The sequence below is a fragment of the Ranitomeya imitator genome, chromosome 5, assembly GCF_032444005.1.
Source record: "Ranitomeya imitator isolate aRanImi1 chromosome 5, aRanImi1.pri, whole genome shotgun sequence".
Taxonomy (NCBI): Eukaryota; Metazoa; Chordata; class Amphibia; order Anura; family Dendrobatidae; genus Ranitomeya; species Ranitomeya imitator.
In genome coordinates, this window is record NC_091286.1 from 96,491,706 (window position 1) to 96,506,808 (window position 15,103).

Genomic DNA, 15,103 nt, shown 5'->3' on the forward strand with positions numbered 1-15,103 from the left:
TGATCTTATGTTTCTTCCAGTTTTTACTGGATCTGGCAAAAATGTCGTTTCCGCATCTGGAAAAAACAGTAACGTTTTTTGTCTCCGGCGAAGCGAAGCGCCGGATCCGTCTTTTTGCTAGAATGGAAGCCTATGGGAGCCAGAAGGAGCCGGATTCCGTTTTTTTAAACTGAGCATGCTCCATTTTTTTTTATTCCAATTATCTGGATATGCTAATCGGATCCGTTGAAAAAATGGATTAGTTGCATCAGTTTTTGACAATCTCCCACTGATCCATTTTTTTAAAACATTCGACGGATTGTGTCTGATGGCAAAAACCTGATGTGTGAAAGTAGCCTAATACAGATAAGATCTCTTTCGATCTGGTTGACTCAAGATATCAATGTATTTCATGGTCTACCAATATTTTGCAATGGACAACATGGAATACCAAATGTGTTCTCAATGCTCACTGTAAGAGAAATGTATTGCCAGCAAATCAGCACACTGTTGGGCTGAATTACATTAAAAAAGGGGTTGTCTTCATGAGAAAATTCTTTTACAGATATTTTGACATATTGAAAGCCGGGTCTATAACATTTCTTGAACTACAGAGTCTTGTTACTTGACTCTTGTGAACAATGGAATGTCATGAAAAATGCCAGCAACGTGGACTTTGTTTTGGCACACCCAGGGCTTACATCATGTGAGTTACAGAGCTTTACAACTAATGTCTCTGCATTTTATACCATGTTTATTAAGATTTCTGCAAGTGTTAAATTATCGTATTATCCTGACTATAAGACGCACTTTTCCCCCCCCCCAAAAAGGGGGGAAAATGTGGGGTGCGTCTTATAGTCGTAATGCAGGCTTACCGTCAGTGGTGTGGCGGCGGCAGATGTGCGGCAGCAGAGGTGCGGGGATGAGGAGGCGGTATGGCGTGAGCGGGGTCCCTTCAACAGGTGAGGTGATGCAGCAGCCTGGCAAGCAGCAGAGGCGGGTTAATTACCGGTTTATCGGTGGTGGCAGCCATCTTCCTGAGGCCGCATGTGCGCAGATGGAGTGCTCTGCTTCCCATGGCTTCAGGAAAATAGCCTCGGGAGGCCGCGAGTGCGCAGATGGAGATCGTGGCGGCCATTTTCCTTAAGCCGAGTTCGCAGATTTAGATCTCGGCTTCAGGAAAATGACCACCGCGATCTCCATCTGCGCACGCGCGGCCTCCTGCGGCCATTTTCCTGAAGCCCCGAGAAGCAGACCACTCCATCTGCGCACGTGCGGCCTCAGGAAGATGGCTGCCACCACCGATAAACTGGTAATTAACCCGTCTCTGCTGCTTACCGGGCTGCTGCATCACCTCACCTGTGGAAGGGAGTCTGGTCACGCCATACCGCTCATTATCCCCGCACCTCTGCCATCGTCACAGCACTGCTGCAACCCCCCCATGGACACCAGGCCGTGGCGTCGCCCACCAAAGCAGGAAGGGACCCTGCTCAGGTGCACGCCGTACCACATCACCCCACCTCTGCTGACACCATGCCTCCTGTGACCCCCATCTTATAAAAAAATCTTTTTTTCTGCAATTTTCACCCCAAATTTGGGGTGCGTCTAATGGTCCGGTGCGTCTTATAGTCCGAAAAATACGGTACATTATTCAGCAATACAAGGGGAAAGATGGCAATTTCTACTAGAAAGATTCAAACGGAAGCTGTCATGTTGTAAATACAGTCCTATCTCTTATACAGCAGGGTGATCTGAGCAATTGATATACTGAATAGTTTTGTGGGATAGATTTCGTTTAAATGGAACCTGTCACCAGATTTTTACTACATCATCAGAGAGTAGCATAATGCAGAAAAAGAGACTCTGATTCCAGTGATGTATCATTTAGTTTACTGGGTGCAGCAGTTGTGATACAACCAGAGTTCCTAGATGTAGCATGCAGCAGAGCTAAGAAAGCTAACCCCGCCCACAACACAGTTTTCTGTGTACATTCTACATTGACTGTAAGATGCTAATCAGTGCCTGGGGGCATGGATGGACCAGGCTGCATGGGGGCAGCTAGTCCTGTAGTGATAATCTCCTGCTAATAAATCACTCATATTGAAACAACAACACACAGCTCTGAATTTAGTGTCTCAGCCCCTACCTCATGCTGCCCTCAGATTGTCGGTAATTACTCGTTGGCTTTGTTCAAGGTTGATGTAATATCTGATGGATAGAGTCTTTGGAAAAAAAGTTTTTGTTTTTGGGCAGCATACGGCATCACACATAGCGCCTAACTCGCTGTAAAACAGACTCGCAAGGACACTCAAACAATATTTGTTTCATATTTTATCATTGCAACTTTTATATATACACATGTAAGTTGTAGTTTAAACTGTATAATTCTTTGAATAACATTGCATATGTAACTTCCATAGGAACCATTGGAAATTTACCACATCGGCCAGGATTAAATCCAGCTGCAGAAATTGGGACAGGCTGAGTTAATAAAGGACTATGCTATAAATGCATTAAAGGTGTAGTTTCTGGGCATAATATAGAAAATAAAATATACATGTTTTACCGACAACATGTTTGTATGGTCATAAAAATGAATGCCATAAGCAGCTGCAGGATCTGACAACTTCCACAAAACAGAAACAGGAAACTTTGATTAAAAAAAAAAACCTTCAATTTGGCAAAATGAGAGAAGTAAAGTTTGACATGTAAATGAACCGTCATACATATTAGTCAAGTCAAAGTTCGTACACATGAATTGCGGCCAGTTGATCAATTCCAGCGATGGTTTACTGGCATTTGTTCTGTGGTTTTGCAGCCAATGCTCAGAAAAGCGAAACCTTGTATAGCGCATTCCGTACAGTCTTACATCCTATATTTGTCTGCAGCCCAGAATATATTATTACATCTTTATGCAAACTAACTTTGCTCAGCTGGTTCCCATTATTCCATATACTAGAATTTGCTCGTGTCCTGAATGATTTCTTTTATATTTTGCAAGAATAAAGATAAAACAAGCAAAATAGAAGAAAGATAGTTTTCAATGCAGGACCGGGTTATGTATGTGATCATCTTATCACGTTTTTAATTATAACAAACACGTAGACACTGAAAAAAATTTGAAGATATGTAATACTAGAGAAAACTTATAGCTAGGGATCACGCTTGGAAAATGCAACAGATTTATGAAAAAATAAGATTATTTCAACTGTAACAATATTCAGAGTAGGGCTCACATACATTGGCCAATTTTTGCGCGAAGTACCTTCATTTGTTCATAGCTATTTTTGTAGATAAATATTTCAAGTGTTCATTATATAGCGCTTTTTTTCCTATTTTCTATGGCAGTAATGCATTTTCAATGTTCTAGAGCAGTGTTCCCCAAGTCCGGTCCTCAAGAGCCACCAACAGGTCATGTTTTCAGGATTTTCTTAGTATTACACAGGTGATGGAATTATTGCCTGTGCAGGTGATGCAATTATCACCTGTGCAATACTAAGGAAATCCTGAAAACATGACCTGTTCGTGGTTCTTGAGGACCGGAGTTGGGGAACACTGTTCTAGAGTAATCATTCTTGGTAAATTATGGTGCAGCCTTTATCGTTTTTCAACTTACCGGTATAATGTTTTTTTGGTTGGCGACTGTTCACATTAGCTTGGAGGTGCTGGTCTTGTTCTCCAGAATAGCACAGCACAATTAGGCAACTAAAGCTGTGCATTTAAAAAATAACTGCAGCACCCCTGGAGGTAAGAAAAAGTATTGCAGCCATTTTTTATTTTTTAATTATTTATTATTTTTGTACCCCAGACCAACTAAGCTCGGTGAACTTCTATCTACTGCCATGGACATACTCTGGACTGAATGATTTGCAAGATAAAATGAGCTACACAGACTGTGTGTGAAAGTTGCCACATGCAGAATTGTTTTAGTACATTTCAGCAATCATCTAAAATGATGCTATGCACAGAAATGAAGGTATAGACATCATGTATGGGAGACCTGTTCCCCCATACAAGTTTTCAATCCATAAGAAGGATTACATTACTTAAAGAGGTTTTGTGGGACTTTAACACTGATGAGCTTTCCTTACGACAGAGCCACCAATATCAAATCAGTGGACAGCCAACTCCCTGCGCCCAACAAGACAGTGGATTGAAGAGACAGTGGTGCACACAGTGTATGCAGGTTCCGGTGAGCTGCAGCCTTTCAATCAACTGATTGGTGAGATGCCAGGAGTTGGACCTCCATTGTTCTGGTATTGATGATATTGATCCTAAAAATAAGTAATCAATATTAAAGCCTTGGAAAAAAAACTCTTCAAGTAACATAATTAAACTTAGAATCAATTCCACAACATAATGTAAATAATATCTAAATAAAACAGCAAAAAGTGGTGAACATGTTGATAAAAAATATAGATGGATTCAACATGGAGAGAAACCACCTAATAAAAGAGAGTTATCTAAAGTACAGCAATGGAAAATTGAAATTTCCTACCTGGTTCTGTGCAGTTCTTACGATGTCTGTGTTCACCTTGAATTTCAGTAAAATTTTCATCATCCGCCCAAAGCAGTCCTCGTCCATTACTATTGGCATTGATGTCTAATACATTTCTCTGGTTTCCATGTAACGAGTTGTTTTCTTCAATACCTATAACATGAACACAAAGCTGACTTAATCACATTGTCTACAGAGATCACTCACTCTTAAGGTACCGTCACACTAAGCGACGCTGCAGCGATACCGACAACGATCCGGATCGCTGCAGCGTCGCTGTTTGGTCGCTGGAGAGCTGTCACACAGACAGCTCTCCAGCGACCAACGATGCCGGTAACCAGGGTAAACATCGGGTTACTAAGCGCAGGGCCGCGCTTAGTAACCCGATGATTACCCTGGTTACCATCCTAAAAGTAAAAAAAACAAACGCTTCATACTTACCTTCCGCTGTCTGTCCCCGGCGCTCTGCTTCTCTGTACTGGCTGTGAGCACAGCGGCCGGAAAGCACAGCGGTGACGTCACCGCTCTGCTTTCCGGCCGCTGTGCTCACAGTCAGTGCAGGAAAGCACAGCACCGGGGACAGACAGCGGAAGGTAAGAATGAAGCGTTTGTTTTTTTTACTTTTAGGATGGTAACCAGGGTAAACATCGGGTTACTAAGCGCGGCCCTGCGCTTAGTAACGCGATGTTTACCCTGGTTACCAGCGAAGACATCGCTGAATCGGCGTCACACACACCGATTCAGCGATGTCAGCAGGAAGTCCAGCGACGAAATAAAGTGCTGGACTTTCTGCAGCGACCAAACGACATCACAGCAGGATTCTGATCGCTGCTGCGTGTCAAACTGAACGATATCGCTAGCCAGGACGCTGCAACGTCACGGATCGCTAGCGATATCGTTTAGTGTGACGGTACCTTTATTGTACTCCGTCTGATCTCTTATCTATTATTCAGCATGGCCTTAGTCTTCAAGCCGGTAGGAACTGAGCAGCCATATTATCAATATATGAGGTCAGCCATACTATCAATCTATACGATCAGCCATACTATCAATATATCAGGTCAGCAGCAATATTATCAATATATGAGATTCTCATATCCATATACGAGAATATTAGCCTAAGGGTATGTGCACACAACATCATTTTCAGGGAGATCCACTCTGAAACCCACCTGAAGAAGCACCTAGAAAATGCCTTATTATAATGAACATGTGCTTTTCTATATAAAAACGAATTCATGGACATATTTTTTAGTCTGTCGAGCTTTTTTTTTAATGTTTTTAAAGATGTCAAGTGGTTAAAAGATATGAGCAAACCATTCTTCAGGCATTTTCAGCTCTGAAGATTCTCTATACAATAAAAGGCAATTAGATGGCTCAAAAAACACCAATGGACAAAAATGCCCAAGAAGCTCTCCGGCAATGACCAAACACAAAAAAGACCCTTGAGGAAAGAAAATGCTTGCATTACTTGAAGCATCTTTCTCTTGGTTTGCCTGCCTGAAAAAAATGTTGAGTGCACATTTCATAATTATGGAAGGCCTTCAGCATATCCCAATAACATACCAAGAAGATATTAGGCTAGGCTTTAATCAATCATAAAATATTAACCTTTCATGTTCTACTTGACACCACCACATCCCTAAACCTTAATGTGGTGAGCTCATGTCATTTTCATGTATTAAGTACATTTTCCAGTCCTTGTTTTATAACATTGCAGTAAATTTGGAGACAAATCATTGATGGATTCTCACTATATATTCATACAATCTCTGAATGAAGACCTTACAAAAGTCCCACAGCAACCACTCGAGCAGTCTTTTATAGTTAATACACCCTTGAAGGAGATGTTTGTCAGTCAAAAACTGAAGTCTTTGAAGATTCTTCCAAACTCCCTTTTTCTTGACTGATCATTCTAAAAGTATCATTGATTGTTTGGGACATTTTTCTATTTTCATATTTAAGTTTTCTTCATTTATCACTTTTAAGTATAGGTTGACAAAAGAGGAGACCTTAAGCTAAAACTCCCAGCTAATATTTAGAAAATAATCTCTCTCTAAATACAAAGTTCTCCTCCATGAGACGGTGTAGACTAAACATTTGATTCACAGATCCGCAAAGAACAATTGGAAAAAATGAAACATAGGAAACATTGCTTAAAGTGTAGAAACAATTTTGATGCCCTTAAGATAAAGCATCAAAACTTTTACAAATCAAAATGCCATTCACTGTCAATTACTACAAAATATAGATGAGCAAATCGATTTCATGCAAATAAAATACATGTAGAATTTTAGGACACTACTAGGGCTATGGCGAATTTGAACAATTTGCAATTTAATTCATCTGAAGTGCAAAAAATGCCCACCACTGTTTTATACAGAAGATGGCATTAACTAGTAAAGGCTCAGGCACGACTAGGCAGGCTACCCAATAATATAACATAGTATAAAACAGCTTGTCATAGCCTGTTTAAAAGTCAAGGCAGGGAATGCAGCACAGCAACGATTTTGGGGTGAATCTATTTAGAGAGGGGATATCACAGCTCGCATTTTAAGAAGCACTCTCATCAAAATTTGTACCCTCTTAATATATTGCACTCATCATATTACAGGTGCTTCTCACAAAATTAGAATATCATGAAAAAGTTAATTTATTTCAGTTCTTCAATGCAAAAAGTGAAACTCATATCTATAATATAACGCTGGGAGCGTCACTCTGCCCGAAGCCTTTATAGACTGCGCAAGCGCCGGTGCAGTCTGGGCCTCACAGAGTGACGCTCCCAGGAGATCGCGGTATGCGTAAGCACTGAACGCACACCGCGATCTCGAACAGAGAAGCAGGGACCGCCAGGAGGGTGAGTATAAGCTATATTCACCTGTCCCGTTCCACCGCTGCGCGCCGCCATCTTCCCGGTCCTCGGCCTCGACCTTCACTTCAGAGGGCGCGATGACGCGCTTAATGCGCGCCGGCGCCGCCCTCTGACTGACCAGTCACAGCCAGAGGACCGGGAAGATGGCGGTGCGCAGCGGTGGAACGGGGCCAGGTGAATATAGTAAGTGCTGGGGGGCCTGAGCTGGCGGCGATACCGGCACCTGACCCCCACAGCGCGCCGGTGTTCCCGCCTGCTCAGGTCCCCAAGCACTCGGCGCCCAGCGACCATAGGTGAGTATGGTTTTTTTTTTTATATATTGCAGCAGCATACGGGGCATATACAATGGAGAATCTTATGGGGCTATAAACCATAATGGAGCATCTTATGGGGCCATAAACCATAATGGAGCAGTGTATGAGGGCACATACTATGGAGCATTTTATGGGGGCCATAAACCTTTATGGAGCAGCGTATGGGGCATATGGATGGGAGCAGCAAATTAAAGAACGGTGGCGCAGGATGGGAGCAGCACATGACAGAACGGGGGCGCAGGATGGGAGCAGCACATGACAGAACGGGGGCGCAGGATGGGAGCAGCACATGACAGAATAGGGCAGCACATGACAGAACGGGGGCGCAGGATGGGAGCAGCACATGACAGAACGGGGGTACAGGATGGGAGCAGCACGTCAGAATGGGGGCACAGGATGGGAGCAGCACATGACAGGATGGGGACGCAGGATGGGAGCAGCACATGTCAGAATGGGGGCGCAGGATGGGAGCAGCACATGTCAGAATGGGGGCGCAGGATGGGAGCAGCACATGTCAGAAAGGGGGCGCAGGATGGGAGCAGCACATGACAGGATGGGGACGCAGGATGGGAGCAGCACATGACAAGATTAGGGCGCAGGATGGAGCAGCACATACCAGGATGGAGACCATATACCAATATAAATGCTCGCCACCCGGGCGTAGAACGGGTTCAATAGCTAGTATTATATAGTCATTACAAACAGAGTGACCCATTTCAAGTGTTTGTTTCTGTTAATGTTGATGATTATGGCTTACAGCCAATGAACACCCAAAAGTCATTATCTCAGTAAATTAGAATACTTTCAACGCCAGCTTGAAAAATTACTTTAAAATACAAAATGTTGGTTTATTAAGATGTATGTTCAGTAAATGCACTCAATACTTGGTTGGGGCTCCTTTTGCATCAGTTATTGCATCAATATGGCGTGGCATGGATGCGGTGGGCCATCTTTAGCAGCAAGAACTGCAATCAAGCGTTTGTGATAACTGGCAATGAGTTTTTACAACGTTCAGGAGGAATTTTGGCCCACTGATCTTTGCAGAGTTGTATTACAGCCACATTGGAGAGTTTCTGAGCACGGACTGCCTTTTTAAGGTCATGCCACAGCATCTCAATTGGATTAAGGTCAGGACTTTGACTAGGCCATTCCAAAGTCTTAATTTTTTTTTTCAGCAAGGTGACTTGCTGGTGTGTTTTGGATCATATGCTTTCAGGATATTTTGGGAAGCAGCAGAATTCATGTTTTCATTTACCACAGCAAGCCTTCCTGCAGTGGCAAAACAGCCCCAGACCATCACACTACCATCACATTTTACTGATGGTATTTCTGAAATGCTGTGTTACTTCAATGCCAAATGTAATGGGACATGATGTCTTGCTTTTGACTATCTTTTAGTTTAATTCACTTTGTCAGGCAGATCCCATAAAAGTGACTTCTTGATTGAGAACAGGTGTGGCAGTAATTAAGCCTGCGTGTGGCTAGGGAATTTGAACTCCGCTTTCTAAAAATGTGATAAACGGCAGTTAATTTAGATTTTAAGGGAGGCAATCAATTTTTCACACAGGGCTCTGCAGGTTTGGATTTCTTTTTCCTTCATTTAAAAACTGCATTTTGTGTTTACTTGTGTTTTTTTTTGTCTAATATTTAAATTTGCTTGCTTATCTGAAACATTTAAGTGTGTGAAACATGCAAAAGAATAGGAAATCAGGAAGGGGCAAACACTTTTTCACACAACTGTATATACCAGGAAGGGGAACATACATACCAGGTTGCGGGTCATATATACCTAGAAGGGGCCCAGGATGGGGGACATACAGTTGAAACCAGAAGTTTAAATACACTATATAAAAAACACATATGCATGTTTTTCTCAATTTCTGACATAAAATCAAAATATACCTTTCCTGTTTTAGGTCAATTAGGATTACCACAATCTATATATATAATTGTCTAAGGTCCACTTCTGTCTGTCCCGGAAATCCCGCGTCGCTGATTGCGATGGGCAAGAATTAGTCCCTCCCTACTCCCGTTCAGTCAGTGTCCAGCACCCGCTCCATACTCCCCTCCAATCAGCGCTCACACAGGGTTAATGGCAGCGTTAACAGACCACGGTATGCCGCGATGTAATGCACTAAATTAACGCTGCTATTAACCATGTGTGACCAACTTTTTACTATTGATGCTGCCTATGCAGCATCAATACTAACAAAATCTAATGTTAATAATAATAAAAAACAAAAAATCTGCTATTCTCACCTTCTGTCATCCGCCGATGCGCGCGCGGCTGCCGCCAGCTTCCGTTCCCAGAGATGCATTGCGAAATTACCCAGAAGACTTAGTGGTCTCGTGAGACCGCTAAGTCATCTGGGTAATTTTGCAATGCATCTCTGGGATCGGAAGCTGGCGGCAGCCGCTTGTGCACCGAGACAGCTTCGCTGGATGACGGAGAGTGAGTATATAAGTATTTTTTATTTTAATTATTTTTTTTAACAGGGATATGGTGCCCACACTGCTATATACTACGTGGGCTGTGTTATATACTGCATGGATGCTATATACTGCGTGGGCAGTGTTGTATACTGCGTGGGCTGTGTTATATACTGCGTGGGCTGTGCTATATATTACGTGGGCTGTGTCATATACTCCGTGGCTGCTATATATTACATGGGCTGTGTTATATAATGTGTGGGCTGTGTTATATACTGCGTGGGCTGTGTTATATACTGTGTGGGCTGTATTATATACTGTGTGGGCTGTGTTATATACTGCGTGGCCTGTGTTATACACTGCATGGCCTGTGCCATACATTACGTGGCCTGTGCTATACATTACGTGGGCTGTGTTATAAACTACGTGGCTGTTATATACTGCATGGCTGCTATATACTACATGGCTCCTATATACTATGTGGCCTGTGCTATATACTATGTGGCTGCTATATGCATACATACATACATATTCTAGAATACCCAATGCGTTAGAATCGGGCCACTATCTAGTTATTAATATTTGCCAAATGCCAGAATAATGAGAGAATGTTTTAAGGCATTTTTATTACTTACTGCAAAGTCAAAAGCTTACATACACTAAGATTACTATGCGTTTAAACAATTCTGGACTGCCCATATGATGATGTCATGTGTTTGGAAGCTTCTGATACATTTTTGGCAACATCTGAGTTAATTAGAGAGACACCTGTGGATGTATTTTAATGAACACCTGAAACACACTGCTTCATTGCATAGCATCATGGGAAAGTCTCAAGAAATCAGCCAAGATATCAAGAAGAAAATTGGGGACTTGCACAAGTCTGGCTTATCCTTGGGTACAATTTCAAGATACCTGAAGGTGTCTCGTTCATCTGTACAAATAATTATACGCAAGTACAAACAAGATGGGAATGTCTAGCCATCATACTGCTCAGGAAGGAGACGACTTCTGTGTCCCAGAGATGAACGTGCTTTGGTCTGACATGTGCATATCAACCCAAGGACAAAAGCAAAAGACCTTGTGAAGATGATGGTGGAAGCTGGTAAGATTGTGTCAATATCCACAGTGAAACGAGTACTGTATCAACATGGGCTGCAAGGCCACTCTGCCAGGAAGAAGACATTACTCCCAAATAATCATAAAAAAGCCAGATTAATGTTTGCAAATGCATACAGTAACAAAGACCTTGATTTTTGGAGACATGTCCTGTGGTCTGATGAAACTAAAATGTAACTTTTTGGGTATAATGACCATCATTACGTTTGGAGGTAAAAGTGAGAAGTTTGGAAGCCTAAGAACACCATACCAACTGAGAAACACGGAGGTGGCAGCATCATGTTGTCACAAAATAGCTGGCATCATGAGAAAAGAAGATTATCTGGCAATAGTGAAGCAACATCTCAAGACATCAGCCAGGACGTTAAAGCTTGGGAGGAAATCGGTCTTCCAAATGGACAATGACCAGAAGAATACTGCCAAAATGGTAACAAACTGGCTTAAGGATAACAAAGTCGATGTTTTGGAGTGGCCATCACAAAGCCCTGATCTGAATCTTATCGAAAATTTATGGGCAAAGCTGAAAAGGCCGGTGCTAGCAAAGCGACCTAGAAACCTGGATCAGTTTACACCAGGAGGAATGGGCCCAAATTCCGACCAACTATTGCGAGAAGCTTGTGGAAGGATATCTCAAATGTTTGACCCAAGTCATTCAGTTTAAGGGCAATGTTACCAAATACTAATGAAATGTATGTAAACTTTTACTTTGCAGTAATAAAAATGCCTTAAAACATTCTCTCTCAAATTTTAATAATGGTAATCCTAATTGACATAAAACAGGAAAATTTATCCTGATTTCATGTCAGATATTGAGAAAAACATGCATATGTGTCTTTTTTATATAGTGCATGTAAACTACTAGTTTCAATTGTATATACCAGCACGGGGGACTTATGTATGTAGCTATGGGAAAATAGATGGTAAACATTTGTTACTTTTGTTTTGTCACAAACACTATTCGTACAGTATATTCAGATTTTTTAGGGCTTTTTTCTTTATATTTCTATTGTTAAAATGCAATCCCATCAAAGTTTTTATCCTTGTAATATATTGCAATCATCAAATTGATTGGCACTGTGCTTAGAATTGCTCATTTTACCTTTCAACCCAAATAATTCTTCTCTTTTTGATGCTCTCTACAGAAATAGGAAGTCTCTTGTCTCTGCATTTATGATTCCCTCATTAACTTCTGACTCAGCTTCTCCTTCCTTCCCCTGCCAATGAGTTTTGCAGTGACTTATGACTCATAGAGAGAAAAGTTTTCTCCTGTTTCTACATAGAGCTTAGAAGAATTCAGCTTGTCAGTTTTTAATCATGTCATGTCATAGATCTAATGGAAAATAGGAGAATTTTCTGGGTAAGGGCAAAATGAGCAATTGTAAGTATACAGGTGCTTCTCACAAAATTAGAATATCATAAAAAGTTAATCCAAGCCGACTCCAACTGAAAAAATATTTCTTGGATCCATACATTCCTTAATCAGAATCTGGAAAAACACTAGTACATGCCCTTTTCATCTCCTGCCTCGACTGCTGCAACCTCCTGCTCTATGGCATCCACTCTAACACTCTCGCACCCCTCCAATCTATCCTAAACAATGCTGCCCTACTAATCCGCCTGTCTTCACACTATTCCCTAACCTCTTCCCTCTGTCAATCCGTTCACTGGCTCCCCATTGACCAGAGACTCCAGTTCAAAACCTTAACCATGGCAATGCTCACCACAATAAGTGTGCAATCTTATATCAAAATTTAGGGTTATTAGCTGGATGACTATGTCTACAGTCCGAGCACTAAGGTCTCTCCAGCCTTACATAGACCTAGTGAGTAGTGAGCTGCTTATGAAAATCAGACAAATTGCCACCTGTGTTTGATCAGGACAAATTAGTATTTCTTCCTTAGGCTTTTTTCCCCACTAATACGAGAAACAATTTCATAGCTCTGAAATAGTTTTACAGGAATGCATAGAATGAAAATACTAGCTCTGCTTGTGAATGAAAGTTGATTAATATAATATAAATATTATTCATAGTCGATCCCACATGGCTCTGTAATTGAAAAGGAAAATTTTAATTTAATCTCCCTAACAATATTTACATTATTTTTATGTTATGTAGCATATTCCACAGGTCATACAAAGATGAAAATCAGTTTCAGGATCATCCAGCAGATCACTCTCCAATCCCTTGCAACTCCTGTTCCAGTGTCCCTGCAGGTCTCTCCTTTCAGGTCCTGTCTCTACACGCTGGCTTATCACTCTCCACAAAAAGAAACGTTACTCCATAGACTCCAGTCAGAGGCCTCTCATGCACCCAAATCAGATGTAATGCTTTGCACTGAGGAGGGGCAACACCCTGAAACACGTGTCTGCAATCTGAGATTCGGGTTTTGCTTTTAAAGGGTCAGAGTTCAAGTCCTCCTTTACTCTGAAGAGACAATTTGCATACACTCACAGTGACTTGCCTTAGGCATTGAAGACATTCACTGCCAATTCTGGTGTTGTGTCTGTGGGCCTCTCTTCCCCAATAAACATTTTTGGCATGAATAAAAGGTGCTTTTGACATATACTAATAGGCGAAAAATTGACTTATATTTTATTATCTTATTGCATATTGATCACATATATTGTCACATCCTCCATGCAGTGCATGAGCCATGTTTGCAGGAGAAACAAATGTCAAGATAGATCTGTAGACCTTTAGATTTACAAAATTGTTTTCATTGGCTTGTTTGACTCTCAAACCAATGCAATTAATATCAAACTTGAGAAAGACACACTAAACGTGCGTCGGGGTGGCAGTGGTGGCTTTATGTCACACTCTTGTTCTATATATCATGGCTAAGGACTAATGTTTACATGCCATTTAGCCTACTGTGATGATGCACTAACATTTATTTAGTCCTGATGCGTACAGTACATTAATTTTTGCATGTGCTGTACGATACACAACCATTTTAATTTTATTGTCATTGTAATGTCATTTGAGGTGATATTTAATAATGGCCTGGATTTACCATACATTGGAAGTGTCATAATAATATTGCCTCTTGACTTTATATTGAATTTGCCTTTAGGACATATATATGTAAAACCTGCAATGGGAACAATGTGTACAGAGACTACTGCAGCTGTGAAGAAATAGACATTCACAGCAGCAGACATTAATGCTTCTTTTGCTGCACTGCTTTGGTCTACAACTTCCAGCAGCCTTTACTCCTCTTTACATCCTGAAAGAGGAGGAGTAGTGGAGGAAGAGATTGAGCAAGTTGGAGTAGAAGGGAGGAGCTAGCTGGGCATGAGGAAATGTGTGTGCTCCTCCATTACAGACTGCTGTAAACCTTACTCTGTATAGCAGAGAACAGAGGCACAGAGTGATTGCTGACAGCCCAATAGCTCAGTGTGTGAGGGGATGAGAAAATACTGGAGCTGAAGCACATCTGCAGACCAGCCAGATTACAAGATGTCCACCACCATCTAATCTACTCTTGGGAAGGAGTTGCTGCAACATAGAGTGAGAACATCCTGCTGGTAATATTGCTTCTTTACTAAGGAATCTGTAAGAAAATGATTTTTGAGGGGATATTACTGGAACTTGTGGTTATACTGGTAAGAAGTTAATGAAAGAACAGTTACAGAAGGAATTTTGCTTTGATTGTGACATTAAAGTGCACCGACGGTTCCTGCATGCACGCCAACATCTGCAGCAACCTGGCCCTATCACTGGACTGTTACTTGCTATGATGCAAGGGAATTCATATTCATATAGCTATACTGTTTTACTTCCCAGGGATTTCTCTGCGCTATCATGTCATCCAGGATAGCTGTAAAGTACATTCTGTACCTCTAACAGTCACATGTCTATGGTGTTTGTGTGATATCATTTGTATGCTG

The 15,103-nt window shown here is 41.6% G+C and overlaps 1 protein-coding gene across 2 annotated transcripts in view; it reads right to left on the reverse strand.

Moving 5' to 3' along the window:
- The window catches only part of SLC24A3 (solute carrier family 24 member 3), a 515,596-nt gene that overhangs the window by 396,085 nt on the left and 104,408 nt on the right, over positions 1-15,103 (reverse strand). For both annotated transcript variants that reach the window (XM_069768940.1, XM_069768939.1), the window contains one exon: positions 4,478-4,630. In XM_069768940.1, the coding sequence (XP_069625041.1) occupies positions 4,478-4,630 (153 nt within the window). The remainder of the gene's footprint in view (positions 1-4,477; positions 4,631-15,103) is intronic.